The 14,683-nt window shown below is 51.5% G+C and overlaps 1 protein-coding gene across 2 annotated transcripts in view; it reads left to right on the top strand.

Annotated features, from left to right (window-relative positions):
- The window catches only part of CYFIP1 (cytoplasmic FMR1 interacting protein 1), a 94,216-nt gene that overhangs the window by 15,689 nt on the left and 63,844 nt on the right, over positions 1 to 14,683 (top strand). For both annotated transcript variants that reach the window (XM_024747278.1, XM_024747277.1), the window contains exons 2-6: positions 11,645 to 11,767; positions 11,842 to 11,931; positions 13,179 to 13,256; positions 13,426 to 13,527; positions 14,376 to 14,557. In XM_024747278.1, the coding sequence (XP_024603046.1) occupies positions 11,651 to 11,767; positions 11,842 to 11,931; positions 13,179 to 13,256; positions 13,426 to 13,527; positions 14,376 to 14,557 (569 nt within the window). In that variant the 5' untranslated portion in view covers positions 11,645 to 11,650. The remainder of the gene's footprint in view (positions 1 to 11,644; positions 11,768 to 11,841; positions 11,932 to 13,178; positions 13,257 to 13,425; positions 13,528 to 14,375; positions 14,558 to 14,683) is intronic.

Here is a 14,683-nt window from a genome sequence, read left to right as displayed (position 1 = left end):
TCCCTCCCTCCCTGCCTCCCATCCCTCCCTCCCTGCCTTCCTTCCTTCCTCCCTTTCTTTTTAAGATTCCACATACAAGTGAGATAATACAGTATTTGTCTTGCTGTGCCTAACTTATTTCACTTAGCATAATACATGTCTTGGCTACTGTAAATAATACTACAGTGAATATGGGGTGCAGATATCTTTTTGAATTAGTGATTTTGTTTCCTTTGGATAAATGGCCAGAAGTGGGATTGATGGATCATCTCCTGCAGCTGTGAAGACATTCATGCGATTTAAGAATCCCCTCCTGGGATGTGCTGCCGAGGAAGTCATCTGGAAACACCGTCGTCCCTAGCTATCCGCCGGGAGTTGGTTCCAGGAGCTCCCGTGGATACCAAAATCCACAGATGCTCAAGTCACTTATATGAGATGGAAGTTGTACCATGAATACAGTCAGTCTACCATATCCCCAGGTTTTGCATCTGTGGATACAGAGGACCGATTATACTGGACCTTTCTGCCCAGATACGGTCATCTTAGGCTTTTCTCTAGAAGGTAAAAATTTGTTAAAAGGCTCACGTGAAGGGAAGGCTTAGAAGGACTGCTGGGTCGGAGTTCTTGGTGAGCATTTATGAGGCTGTGTAAGCAAGGATGAGGCCACCTTCCGGTATGGAGTGGCGCTGGTGATGGAGCCTGGGCAGGCAGCGTCTAGGTCTGTGTGCGGGGGCCCAGGCCTTCCCTGCGGTGAGCTGGGGAAGTGTCCGCCCCTGGCAGGCCTGTATGCAGGCTCACTCTCCCTCTTTCTGGGCAGGAAGCGGCCCCGGTGTCACGGTGGATGGAGAGCCCCCAGCCTAGTCGGGAGATTGGTGGCACCCTCTCCATGGTGTGACCACCCCCCAGTGCCAGAGGCCGCCGAGCTTGGCTCCATCCTAGAAGGAACACACTGAGCTGCTACTGTCATCTCCCCTCGTGTCTTAAACATGCACTGGATTCTGTGTGAAAGATGAAGACCACCGGAGTCACAAAGAAATGGTCAGGCATTAGTAGACCAGAGGGATCCCAGACCTTGGGGGAAAACAAGCCCCCCCCGCCGCCCCAGGAGAACCCACCCCGTCCCAACCTCCATCCCACAGCAGTGCGTCCAGCTCTGTGGGGCTCACCTGTGTGCTTGGTGTGTGGCCGCCGCAGCTGTGGAGCATTTCCGTTCCCCAGGGACCCGCTGGGGGTGGCGGGAGTGGCAGGGCGCAGCGCAGAGGTGTCAGGCTGGGCCCGTGTGGGCGCTGCACACTGCGAGGGATTGAGAATTTACTCTGGCCTCCTAGGTCCATGTCCGTCTTTTGTTGATTGATTTATATTTGCATCAGGTTCATTTTTCATACAAATCTCAGGAGGCATCCCAGTTCGTAAAATAGATAAACACGGGGCTACTCTGCCTTGCCATCGTGGGGCACCCCGGAGTTCCAGGGAACATGGTTTGAGAACCACAGCTGTAAGCATATAAGCAGGAGAGCAACAGGATCAGAGTCCTAGTTTAAAAGGAATGAAAAAGGAGCGTGGCAGGCTTGAGGGCGGCATAGGAGCTCTGGGTTGGGAAGAGGTCGGGCAGGCCGCCCGGGGAGGAGGCGTTCAGGAGGCAGAGACACCGCTGTGTCTTGGGAAGACCCTGTCCCAGGTCTGCAGACTGAGGCTGAGGGCACGGGAGAGTAGTGTCAGGAGGGAGGGGCTGACAGGCTCAAGACTCCTCTGCGGGCTCTGTCTCAGACTTCACCTATTGTCTTGATTTTCAAGCAAACTCGATTTTTGTTTTTCTGTTGATGCAGCAAAATTGTTTTGAGGTAATTGCAGAAGAGACCAGTGCTGCTTTCGAGAATGGAATTTAAAATTTTTGTGCAGTTTGCATTTCTTCAGTAGTAAAGCTGGGCAGAAGATGGTGTTTGCTTTTTAATTTTGAAGTTTTTGCCTAGAGATCATAGCAGCCCCATTCTCTCTCTCCACCCCACTTGATCTGGGGAAAGAGGCTGGAGTTGGAAAAACGTGTTGTTTTAAAATGCCAGAGAGAAAGGCACAGTTGAATAAAGTATGCTTCTCTTCCTCAGATGATTTATTTTACATGTGAACAGATTGCACAAAAAATTGGATGTTTGTACTTTTCTGGGAAGTACTGTTATTTGTATATATAGAAGAGGAAGAAAATCAATGTGCGTCCTGTGCATGTTAGCAGAAACATTTCGTAGTTTGTTGTGGTTTGGTTATGCTGTGGGGTTTGACAAGTGAAATACTGTCTAGTTGTAAAGTAAAAAATATTACAAGTTTGGAGATGCTGAGGAGACCCTCTTCCCAGAAAAAACACCCTCGTGGCTCAGGTCACGTGGGCTTGAAGGGTGGCATCGACACACAGGCAGTGCTGTCACTGTGGTGCCACAGTCAGGACATCTGAATGGGCATCTGAACCATGAGTTCTGCATTTTCCCTCCTGTGGTTTTGCCATGTTTTGCAACCTTGGTGTCGAGCTGCCTTGGCAGTTCTATTTTAAAGCTTACCGGGTCTGTGCAGAATGCCTGCTTGCTGGCTCTTGGCTGGGATGCACCCTCACTTAGCTTTGCGTCTGACCCCGGGCCCCGTCTGTGCTGGACGCCCTCCCTACCTTTGTATGGCGCTCACACAGCCTCCTGCCCGCCCTGCCCTGTCTGTCTGGCCCAGCATGCCCCCTGGTCTCCAGTTCCTGGCCCATGGGTTGGCATCCCCCTGCTTCAGCCCTTTCTTGGGGCATCCAGTTGCCAGCTCCTGCTGCCTGACCCTCCAGGGCCTCAGGGTCAATTTTTAGTCCCATTTATGAGCTGGGTCCACATCCTACCCCCACCCCCAGTCTGGTTCCCAGCCCCTGGAAGCCTACTGTTTATTAATAGGCACATACCTAGTGTAACAGTTTTCATTGCATTTCTGTTTTCATGGACAGTAAATTAAGACCTTGCCTTGACGAAAGTGATAGGTTCTCTGAAACTATGTGCCAAGTTCTTTTATGGGTGTGTAAGACCAGTTGGATTTAAATGCTTCATTTGTGGAAGATTTAAATTCAGCTGCTTTTGGGAACAGAAGTAACCAGAAACCGAGTTTGCTTGCTTAACTGCTTGTTCTGAGCTGTTTCTCTTAGTGTTTTTAACCCAGCCTTCTAAATGGTCACCCTCCTCGAGCTGATGTCCCTTCACCACTGGGCTCCACCCTTTTTGCTATTTATTTATTCCTTTTTGCTATTTATTTATTCTTGCTCTTTGTTTTTACCTTAACCGCTGATAGATGAATATTCTCTTCCAAATACATGCAAGTTATTCAGCCAGAAAATGTTTTAGCTATTTTTTGTTTCCAGAGCAGTACTAGAGGTATAGATGGTCATAGAAAATAAATACATCTCCACGGTGATAGAAGTTTATCCTCTAATCTGGCAAAACACAAGGCCCCCCTCCGTGGCCCATGTCCTGTACCAGGCTGGTCCCCACAGGCAGTGCGGACTGAGGTTGTCTGGGCCTGGAGGAGGCCTTGTGTGTGGTTGGCAGAGGTGCATCAAGGGTCTGAACCAGGCCTGGACCCTTCAGGAGTGGACGCCTCCGGACACTGCACTCTCTGGGGCCTTCACAGGGAGTCTGGACCGTGGACTCCTGAGGGCGCCCCTCCTCACTACCCCCACCGTATGTCCTTGCGCCTCACCTTTGATGTCTGTCTCCTAAGGTACCTTTCTTGTCTTGCGCTTTTGTTTCATCTTGTCTCTGCAGCCAGTGTTCTGATGGGGAGCCTGTGTTCTCCCAGTGATCTTGGGTTATTGAAAACAAACACACACACACACACATACTTTTTTTCTCTTTTCCTTTTAATCTCTTGGTGCCACCCATGCTACCAGGTTGAAAAATTAGTCTCTCCGCTTTAATTTCTATTAATTCTCTGCAGCCTAGCCTAAGTGTTCTTTTTTTATTTTTTAAAATTGTTGAATTATGTAAGGACTCGTTGTCTATTATTACCTTTTAACTGAATTGCCAGCAAACAGAGGAGGCTTCCCTTTCGTCCTGCACAGAAACAGGGAAAACGATCAGATCATATGCTCATTCAACAACAAAAGTCCTGTTATCTGCTGTTCTCGGTTTTGAAGTGTGTGGTGGCTGCTGTGATTCACAGAAACCAGCCTACCTTCTCCCTGGGCTGTTCACCGCAGCCCTTCCCCATTCCCAGCGCTGTTCTCTCGACCCCAACAGCTGCTCTGGGGTTCGGCCTCTCGCTGCCCCTCTCCTGCCCTCAGGCCTGGCCGGCTTCTCTACCGCTGTAATCTGCCTGTGTCCTTGGCCCAGGTGCACACGGCGCCTGGCGCTGGGGTCACGTTGGCTCTGCCCTGCTCTGTGGCTGTGTGGCTCTGTGCATTGCCCTGATCATCTGTCAGAGTGTGACGACCCCACCCTGAGGGTGACTGTGCGGATGACTTGTTGGGAAGTTATAGGGTGATCTAGGCTGAGGGGTGGATGGTGCCACGTTGGGGAGAAAGGGGGGCAGCAGCCGTGGGTTCTCTAGCCCGGCACTGGGAACCTTGACCTCCTGCCCACCTGAGGTTGCCTGACCCCCATCTGTGGTCCCCTGAGCCCACTTGGGGTTCTCTGATGCCTGCCTGTGGTGGCCACCTGAGGTTCAAAGGGTGTCTTCCTTGGGCCTTAGCTCTGGTCACACATCGGCTCCAAGTCCACGAAGAGTGCGCCCAGCTCGCTCTGCTTGTGAGCTACGCCAGAAGCATTGTCTAGGTGCTGGTCCTGGGTGGAGTGGGGTTGGGTGCCCCTCCATGCAGGGGTCCATGTCATGGCAGGAGAGGCGAGGTCCCCTTATGGAGGCAGGATTTCAAAGACCCTGCCCTGCACAGAACTGAGCCTGAGTTTCGGTTGCAGGATGGTGTGTCAGCTGAGTCAGAAGAGGCCCCTGGGCCCTGGGAGCCCCTCGCCCAAGGGCAGGGGGCGGGGAGCATAGGAGGAGGAAGCAGCTGGGCCCTGGGGTCTCACTGGCTGTGAGTGTTGCGGTGTGTCACAGCACAGCATCCCTGCATCTCGGCCCTACCAGGGAAGCTTGCCCACACTCCACCTCTCCAGCTCACAGGCGTGGGCACACCGTCTGAGTGCTAGGGCCCTGCCATGGGGCCCCAGGACACTGCCCGTTAAAGGAACAAGCAGGGTGGGTGGTGGTACACAGGGCGGGTGAAGTGCTACCAGCTCAGAGCTCTGGCTTTCCGCTCGCCCACCCTACCTGTGGGGAAGTTGCTGAGGAACTGTCCAGAGTACGCGTGTCCCCTGAGCCCTGGGGATCCCTTAGTCAGGGACACTCCAGCAGCAGCAAAGTGAGATCAGCATGTCTTTTTTTTTTTGGCTACACCGTGCGGCATACAGGATCTTAGTTCCCCCTACCAGGGATTGAACCCGTGCCCCCTGCAGTGGGAGCGCAGAGTCTTAACCACTGGACCGCCAGGGAAGTCCCAGTGTGTCCTTTTTTGAAATCTTTATTTTAAAAACACGTAAACTTGCAAAATAAATTTGTTCATAGCTTGTTAAAAGGCAGTTCCGCTGACATATTTAAATTCATTTTTATAACTTGACAAGCCGTAGGGATCAGAAACAGGGTTAGGAACTGCTGCTGAAAGGAATCAGTCAAGGAAGAAAAAGCCTGGCTTTTATGTTGTTGGGTGGACAACGTCTGTTTGCAGTTGTTTCACCCCCAGGGGGAGGAAGGATGGGTGTTGGGGGGTGGGTCACAGACCAGAAGTGCTGATGCTGGTACTTTCAGACTGAGGCCCGAGTGGGTCAGCTGGTTTTTGCTCTCAGCAGTCTTTTTCTGCATCGAGCCTGTCTTGTTTTATGATCAGAAAAAACACCAGCACGGGGATGGTTTTCGTGGCCAGTCAGCAGAAGGGTGTAGGGACCCTGTCTGGGAGATTCTGCTCTACCTGACCTTGGCTGTGTTAGTCTGGGCAGCTTAGGCAGACTCCCTCACAGTGCTGGAGGCTGGAAGTCTGAGATCAAGGTGTCGGCAGGGCTGCTTCCCTCCGAGGCGCCTCTCCTTGGCTTGCAGACGGCCGCCTTCTCGCCGTGTCCTCACGTGGCCTCCCCTCTGTGCCTGTGGTCACATGCCACCCTGCTGTGACCAGGCCCCAAGCTGTGGAGCCGTATGAGCTCCTTTGAGCTGAGCCAGAGGAGACAGAAATGTAATCAAGTTGTTAAACCGTAAGCTCCTGCATGGCAGCACGGGCAGGTTTGAGTGCGTTCCAAATGTGTTACTTTAGTTATGCTCTTGGGCTTTGGCACCAGTGGAAGCCCGCTGCAAAGGCATGTGGGTCCTTCAGATGTAGTTGAGGCTCTGTCCCAGGGCCTTGCAGTGACCAGACACACAAGGCCCCTGTGTCGTGCTGGGAAGGAACCCCAGTGGGCCCGACGTGAGGCTGGGAGGAGGGGCCGGCGAGGCTCTGGGTCTGGGTGGCAGCAGGCACAGGGAGGGAGCGTGGGCCACCCCTGATGAGGGGCGGCCGTTAGAGATAGAGAAAAGTAAATGGATTTAAAGGGAATTCTGAGCTGTCAAAGACGAAGGCGAGATGGAGACTGAGGACTTGAACTCGGAACTGGCAGTTTCAAGTTTCCTCAACAGGTGAGGCAGAGGCCGGGCAGACGTGCATTTCTGGAAGATGCACAGGTTGGAGAGTCGCGGGGGTGCCCGTGGCCCTGGAATTGGGTGTTTGTAGGGGGTGTTCCTGACCGAAAAACATGGGGAGGAAAATGGAGCAAATAAGAGAGAGCCTCTGTGAGTGACGACAGGGCCTTGACCCGTAGTCCACATGAAGCTTAAAAGATGCTATGAAAGAATGTTCAACAACGTCAACGTTTTTTGGAAGTTGGAAGGGAAAAGTAGCTTACAAAACAGCTTCTATCATCTTGTTTCTGTGAGAAATCAGGGGATTATGGATAATTTCTTTTACCTTTCTGTATTTTCTGATTTATCTACAATAAATATTGCTAATTTTTTGCTCCTATTTTTTTTTTTTTTGCTGTACGCGGGCCTCTCACTGTTGTGGCCTCTCCCGTTGCGGAGCACAGGCTCCGGACACGCAGGCTCAGCGGCCATGGCTCATGGGCCCAGCCGCTTCGCGGCATGTGGGATCTTCCCGGACCGGGGCACGAACCCGTGTCCCCTGCGTCAGCAGGCAGACTCTCAACCACTGCGCCACCAGAGAAGCCCACTCCTAATTTTTTAATTGTAGTAAAATATACATAACATATAAAATTTGCCATTTGAAACGTTCACACTGTTGTGCAGCCATCACCACCGTCCATCTCCAGAACTTTCCCCATCTTCCCGAACTGGAACTCTATGCCCATTAGACAGTAACTCCCCAGTCCCCGCCCCTCCCACCCCTTGGTAACCACCGTTTTACTTTCCTTCTGTGAATTTAGCTCCTCTCATGTGAGTGGAATCGTGCAGTATTTGTCTGTGACTAGCTTATTTCTCTTAGCGTGTCTTCAGGGTTCATTCATGTTGTAGCATGTGTCAGAATTTCCTTCCTTATTAAGACCAGATAATATTCCACTGTATATATAAAACACAACAAAGAAAAATATCCTTACACATTGATTGGAAATAAGTCGAACATTTGACATTTTTCCTAGGATGTGACTCAAGTGTGTCACAGAGGCTTTCTGCAACCCTCCTGCACCAGTTCCGTACCTGGGTTCTCCTGGACTGTCCTGGGCAGAGGTGGGGGAGGGAGGGCGTCCCGCAGGCACTGGGCAGACAGCCAGGGCGGCCTGTCATGTGAGCTGTGTGGCTGTCCCAGGGTGGTTGGCCCGACCAGTTTTTCTCGTTGACCCGCGGGGGTGGGAGGCACAGAGGTGAGGCCAAGCAGCCCTGAGGGGCTGCAAGATCATTGCGGGGCAGCCTGGCCCCTTGGAGGCCAACAGCTTTGAGGTGCTGTGTGTGGGCACCACTGGGGCCCCGCACTGGCTCTGCAAGGCAGTGACCAGGTTGAGGACGTGGCGCTATGCATCCCCTGTCCTGGGCGTGTGTCTTTTCTTGAGCATGTGGAACAGGAAGTTGTGATGATAGAAGGAAGTTGGTAATGGAAGGAAAAAGTTTTCATTATTTTGAAAAATATCTGCTACATTTAAAATTCGTAGTTAGCACCGTGCTGTCGGGAGGGGTGTTCTGTGAACCGCCGTCAGGCCCCGTGGCTCCCTTGGTGTCTGTCCTGTGTGTCCTGCTGATCTCCTGTTGCTGGCTGAGAGCTGTTGTTGTCTCCAGGGTGGAGTTACTTCTCCTTTCGGTGCCATCAGCGTTTGCCTGGTTTGCACTCTCTTGTTAGTGCATCCACCCTGAGCGTGGTTCTGTCTCCTTGCTGAATGACCTTCTGTCGTTATGCAGCCCCATCTTTATCCCTGGTAACTTCCTGCTCTGAAGTTGGCTTTGTCTGACACTCAAGTAGTCCAGCTTCCTTTTCTTGCACAGTTTCTCTTTCCCCCTTTTACTGTCAGCCTACCTATGTCATTATGTTTTTGTTTTTGTTTTTTTGTGGTACGCGGGCCTCTCACTGTTGTGCCCTCTCCCATTGCGGAGCACAGGTTCCGGACGCGCAGGCTCAGCGGCCATGGCTCATGGGCCCAGCTGCTCCACGGTATGTGGGATCCTCCTGGACCAGGGCACGAACCCGTGTCCCCTGCATTGGCAGGTGGATTCTTAACCACTGCGCCACCAGGGAAGCCCTAGAGGCTCATTTTTTTTTTTAATTTATTTTATTTTTGGCCGCACTGGGTCTTTGTTGCTGCGTGCGGGCCCTCTCCAGTTGTGGCGAGCAGGGGCTACTCCCCGTTGCGGTGCGCGGGCCTCTCATTGTGGTGGCTTCTCTTGCTGCAGAGCATAGGCTCTAGGCCCGCGGGCTTCGGTAGTTGTGGTTCGCAGGCTCTACAGAGCAGACTCAGCAGCTGTAGCGCACGGGCCCAGTTGCTCTGCAGCATGTGGGAATCTTCCTGGACCAGGGCTCGAACCCGTGTGCCCTGCATTGGCAGGTGGACTCCTAACCACTGCGTCACCAGGGAAGCCTCGAGGCTCTTCTTTTTTTTGGCGGTGCGCGGGCCTCTCACTGTTGTGGCCTCTCCCATTGCGGAGCACAGGCTCCGGACGCGCAGGCTCAGCGGCCATGGCTCACGGGCCCAGCCGCTCCGCGGCATGTGGGATCTTCCCAGACCGAGGCACGAACCCGTGTCCCCTGCATCGGCAGGCAGGCCCCCAACCACTGCGCCACCAGGGAAGCCCCATAGTTCTCTTATATACTACGTTTCTATACACTGAATAATCCATCAGACAATATTTTCATTTTTGCTTTCAGCCACCAAACATCTTTTAAAGACCTCTAGAGGAAGCTGTCTACTCTGTTTACTCACTGTTTACCCTTTCTCTTGCTTTTGCTTTTTATGTCCCAAGTTTCCTTCTGGTATCATTTCCTTCTGAACTTATGTTCACCTGCTGTCTATGAATCCTTTTGATTTTCCTTCATCTGATAATGTCCTTATTTCATCTTCATGACACTTCTTTTTCAACCTAAAAAGTGTCTTCTACTTCTTTAGGTCCCCCTGGTTTCTGGGGAGAGGTCAAACGTGGTCTCTAGGTCATGAGCCACTTTTCTCGGGCTCTTTTTAAGATATTTTTTTCATTGTCTATTTTTCAGCAGTGTGACTGTGATGTGTCTGGGTAGGGATTTCTTTAGTTTATCTTGTTTGGGGTCTGTTGAGCTTCTTGAATCTGCAGATCAAAGTTTTGCCACATTTGCAAAGTTTTCAGTCATGTTTTCAGCTGTTTTTCCAGCCATGCCCACTTTGCTCTCTTTCTTGCACTCTGATGAGACTGTTAGACTTTTTCTCTTGTCCCAAAGGTCCTAAAAGCTCTTCATTCTTTTCAGTCTTTTTTCTCTCTGTCATTCAGATTAGATCATTTCCATTGCTCTGTCTTCAAGTTCACTGAATCTTTCCTCTGCTTTTAAGCTCATATGGGGAGTTTTTAAAATTTCAGTATTGTATTTTTTAGTTCTGAATTTCCATTTGGTTCTTTATATCTTTATTTATTTATTTGCTGTCTTTCAGTTTTTTTGTTCAGTTCAGGAGTGCTATGTTTGTTTAGAGCATTTTTATAGTAGGTGCTTTAAGTCTGGTAGATAGTTGTAGCATCTGTTATTTTGGTATTGGTATCTGTTGCTCATCTTTTCCAACAGGGGTTAAGACACTACTGGTTCTTTGCTGAGTAGTTTGGATTGCAGCTGGACATTTTGGATATTATAGTATGAGACTCTGGGTCTTGTTTAAATCCTAGGAAAATGTCGGTGTTTCCATTTCCGTTTCCAAACGAGGCAAACAACCTCGTTTGATTTAGGTGCAGTTCTGACCTGCCCTCTCTGGGTTATGGCTCCGTGTCAGTTCTTTGGAGCCTCAGCCGTGCCATTGGATTTGGCCTGTGTGTGCCTCCTGTGGCTGTCTGGGACCTGGCCGTGGTCTCAGGGCTTGGGGTGTCAGGATCAGATCCACGCAGCTTGGGGGTGGGCCTGACATTCATGAGCAACTTTGGGGGCTTGCTCTTCCAAGCTTCTTCCTCTCCACACTGGCCTTGGGGCTTTCCAGGGGCCTGGGGTTCCCTTGTTGGTCCTCTAACCAGTATGTCTGGGCTTTGGAAGCCTGCCCTGCCGCACACTTCCACGCCCGTGCCTTGCCTGGGGCCCAGTTGCTATAGGTGGAGCAACTGGGTGCTTCTTCCTTCAGTGTTCTTGTCCAGCCCGCTTGCTGCTCTTTCCATCTCAGAATGAACGTAGCTTCCCATGTAGCTGCCCCACGCAACCTGTCTGAGGTCAGAGCTACCCCAGGATCCCGCCAGGGGCGGAGCTGCTTGGTGTGCCCGTCTGGAGTCAGAGCTCGTCCCTGAGTCCTGTCCAGGGTCACAGCAGCACTCAGCGGAGGCAAGCTGGAGTGAGCTGACTCCTCTCTCCTGGAGCTGGCGTAGCCGTGGCAGCTGAAGTCCGTCTCTGTTGCTGTGCTTCTGTCTGGCAGCTGCAGAGTCCAGGCTCTCAGGCCTCTGCCAATAGTCCTTCCCTATTTCCTCCCCTTGGCCGCCGGCCCTCACCTCATTGGGCGCTGCAGGCTGCCCTGTATTCCTGGAGGCAGGGCTCTGGCCTCATCCATCTCTGTCCCTATTGTGTGGCCCTGCTTGGAGGACGCACCTGGGAAACGCCACTGGCAGGGAAGCACCATCGGCCCCTGGAGGCAGACATGGTACTGGAGGAGCTGTTCCCACCTCCAGCTCAGTGAGGGGTTGCCAGTCCCTCACGGAGAGCCCTCCAGGATGGTGGCCCTGAGGTGGTAAGGTGGCAGGGGGTGATGGCACGTGTTTTGGCCCATGCGCCCTACTCCACGACCAGTGGAGGCTGTGTTGTGACTCCCCTGCTGGTGAGCCTAGAGAGAGATGCCAGACCCCAGGGATGGGCCGAGACCCCTCCACCATCCCCAGCTCCCTGAGGAGAGGGCACCGGGGAGCAGGGTGCTAAGCACCCCACCCTGGAAGGATTGGCAGGGTGCCCCTGCCCTTCCTCATGGCCTGGGGGGACTCTGTTTTGTCCCAGGGCAGGATGGCAGCCCAGGTGACGCTGGAGGATGCGCTGTCCAACGTGGACCTGTTGGAAGAGCTGCCTCTGCCCGACCAGCAGCCCTGCATCGAGCCCCCGCCATCCTCACTGCTCTACCAGGTGGGTGCTGGGCAGCCGTGGGATGCGTGGCCTGTGTGCTGACCTCCGCTTGATGGTTTTCCTCTTTCTTGCAGCCAAATTTCAACACCAATTTTGAAGACAGAAATGCATTTGTCACTGGCATTGCAAGATACATTGAACAAGCGACCGTCCATTCTAGCATGGTAACTCTGCGCAGTTTCCTCTGGGGGGATGGCATGTCTGAATAGCAAATGTCACTTTGGTATTATCCTGATAGGATACATAGTGAGGAAGAAGAGAAGAAAGTGAATGAAGTGTTTTATGTTTTTTTAAAGCACCTTTTTTTTTTTTTTAAATTATAAGGACAATATATGCTCTTTCTGAAAACCTGGCTTCTGTGGCCCAGAGAAAACCTTTGTCAGCATTTTGAGGGAACCCATTCTCCCTCTTTTATACTTGTACTCAAGCATACCAGGTACACACCCATATGGGATTTAGATTGCATAAATGAATTGCATTGTTATTATAATTATGTATTTTAATGATTTCATGAACATTTTAACATGTCATTAAAACGCACCAGATGAAGTAATTTTTAATGGCTGTCTAGTCCATTTTTTAAGTGTTCAAAATTTTTACTAATTTGCAAAATTTAACTATGTTTACTTAGTTTGCTTTCATTTCTTCTAGTAAAAAATGCTGTGATGAGCATCTTCCTAAATACATCATTATTCTCACTGGCTAGATTTGTAGAAGTGAAGTTACTAGGTCAAAGGTTGTGAGCATTTTAAAGCATCTTAAAAACATTACCAAACTGTAGTCAACATTTTTCAAGGACATCTGTGCAATTTTTGCCATTTTTACCAAAGGAAGTAACGTGAAAGAAGGAGTAGACACGAAAGCAGTTTTGAAATGATGGCAGTCCTCTTCCCTTGGATACTCTCCCTGGATTTTAAGTGCTTTCCCTCCCTGCCCTGGGGACAGCAGAGTGTGTTAGTCTTCCTTCGGGGCCAGGAGGCTCTGTGTGGCTTGCTGGAGCGGCTGTGAGGACCCCGTGTGCGTTCAGCTGCACTGCACGCTTCCCATGTCCCCAGCTTCAGATCTGCACTGTCAGTAGGCAGCTTGGGGCTGAGTGGAGCTGAGGTGTGGCGGCTACGGCAGGTTCCCTGGGCTGTGCTGCCCCTGGGCAGAGGTGGCTGCATGTCGCTGATACCCCTCTTCAGCCTGCAGAAGCCATGGGGGTGTTTGGGGTGGTCTGCAGTGTCACCAGTATCTTAGCAGCTGTCTCTTGGCACACAGGTCCTGGTGCTTTTCTGTCCCTCAAAGGGAGGGTCCTCCTGGCCTCTCCACCATGGTCACCATGGTTTATGGCTCTAGCTGTTGGCGATTTGGCATCTCCTTTTTTATGACTGTTTTGCTTGCCTTTGATTTGCCCCGTGTACCCTTGCAGAACGAGATGCTGGAGGAAGGCCAAGAGTATGCCGTCATGCTGTACACCTGGAGGAGCTGCTCTCGGGCCATCCCGCAGGTGCCCCATCCCAGCCAGACCCCACCCGCCCCACTGGCCACGCCCTCATCCTTTCCAGTCGTCCCCGCCCAGTCAGACCCCGCCCCACCTCTGGCCTGCTCCATCCCAGCGCACTCCCCACATCCTCTAAGGGTTGAAGCCTCTGTATGTCATGTTTGTTTTCTCCCAGGTGAAATGTAACGAACAGCCTAACAGAGTGGAAATTTATGAGAAAACCGTGGAGGTCCTTGAGCCTGAGGTCACAAAACTGATGAATTTTATGTACTTCCAGGTAAAGCAGTGACATAATCCTAGGGGTTTAGAGCAGAGGAATGAGATGGTGGCACCATCTACTAACTAAACAAAGTGCGTGCAAATTCAAGCAATCACAATAGCTCTGAGACCAAAGGGAACTAAGCCTTAGACAGTCCAAAGCGTTACTGGCCCTTTCAGAATAAATGCTGCTTCTGGGTTTCACTTCTCTTCCCTCGAGAGTGAATTTGTAGTTCCTGCAGGAAGACTGCTTTCTGTCAGTACGCTTACAGGCTTACACTTTCGATTCATCTGGTTTTGGGGTGTTTTCTCCCCACTGTCCACTCTGGTGGGCTTCGCCCTGGCCTTGGCTCCTTCTGGCCCTTGGGTTAAGCAGAGTGGCCACCGGGAGGAACTTGCTGGCTTTTTTAAAGACATAGTTTAGAAATGTGTGAAAGTTTTTATTACAGAATCCTTTAGCAAAGGGAGAAGATAGAACTTCTTAGGTGATGAATTTTTGTCTTACCTTAAAAATTGTCAAGTGGAAATCCTCCCACCCCCTTTTTCAACTCTAAAAGCTAAAGCAGTCTGCTTTACAGACATTCTATTGGAGCATTTTGCTCAGTAACTTTGCTGGAATAATCAACAAAATTCTTTTACTTTGGGGACATAGTTGGCAAAGTGCAAAGTTGATGATGATCGTTACAGAGCAAAGGCTCGTGGAAATCACTTTCTAGAAACATGTCTCTTTACCCGAGCTGTAAACATGCACCCCTGGTTGGGTGTTTCATCAGCGAGTAACGTGACTCTGGACCCTGTGCTTGGAGCTGGGCTTGGGGTTGGCCCGTCCCTGAAAGCCGCGTTTCTGCCCCTGCTTCCTCTGCACAGAGAAACGCCATCGAGCGTTTTTGTGGGGAGGTGAGGCGCCTGTGTCACGCGGAGAGAAGGAAGGACTTCGTGTCTGAAGCCTACCTGATCACCCTGGGCAAGTTCATCAACATGTTTGCCGTGCTGGACGAGCTGAAGAACATGAAGTGCAGCGTGAAGAATGACCACTCAGCCTACAAGAGGTGATGAGCGCGCCTGGGACTCAGGGCTGGGTTCCCGAGCGCACTCGCGTGTGCGGTGCAGTGCCCACAAGGGCCAGCCTCGTCCCGCGGAAGTGTTCTCCTGGGCGGACGCCAGCGCTGCGAGGC

Source organism: Neophocaena asiaeorientalis, unplaced genomic scaffold (genome assembly GCF_003031525.2).
Source record: "Neophocaena asiaeorientalis asiaeorientalis breed wild unplaced genomic scaffold, Neophocaena_asiaeorientalis_V1.1 scaffold236, whole genome shotgun sequence".
Taxonomy (NCBI): domain Eukaryota; kingdom Metazoa; phylum Chordata; class Mammalia; order Artiodactyla; family Phocoenidae; genus Neophocaena; species Neophocaena asiaeorientalis.
This window is presented reverse-complemented; position numbering and strand designations above follow the sequence as displayed.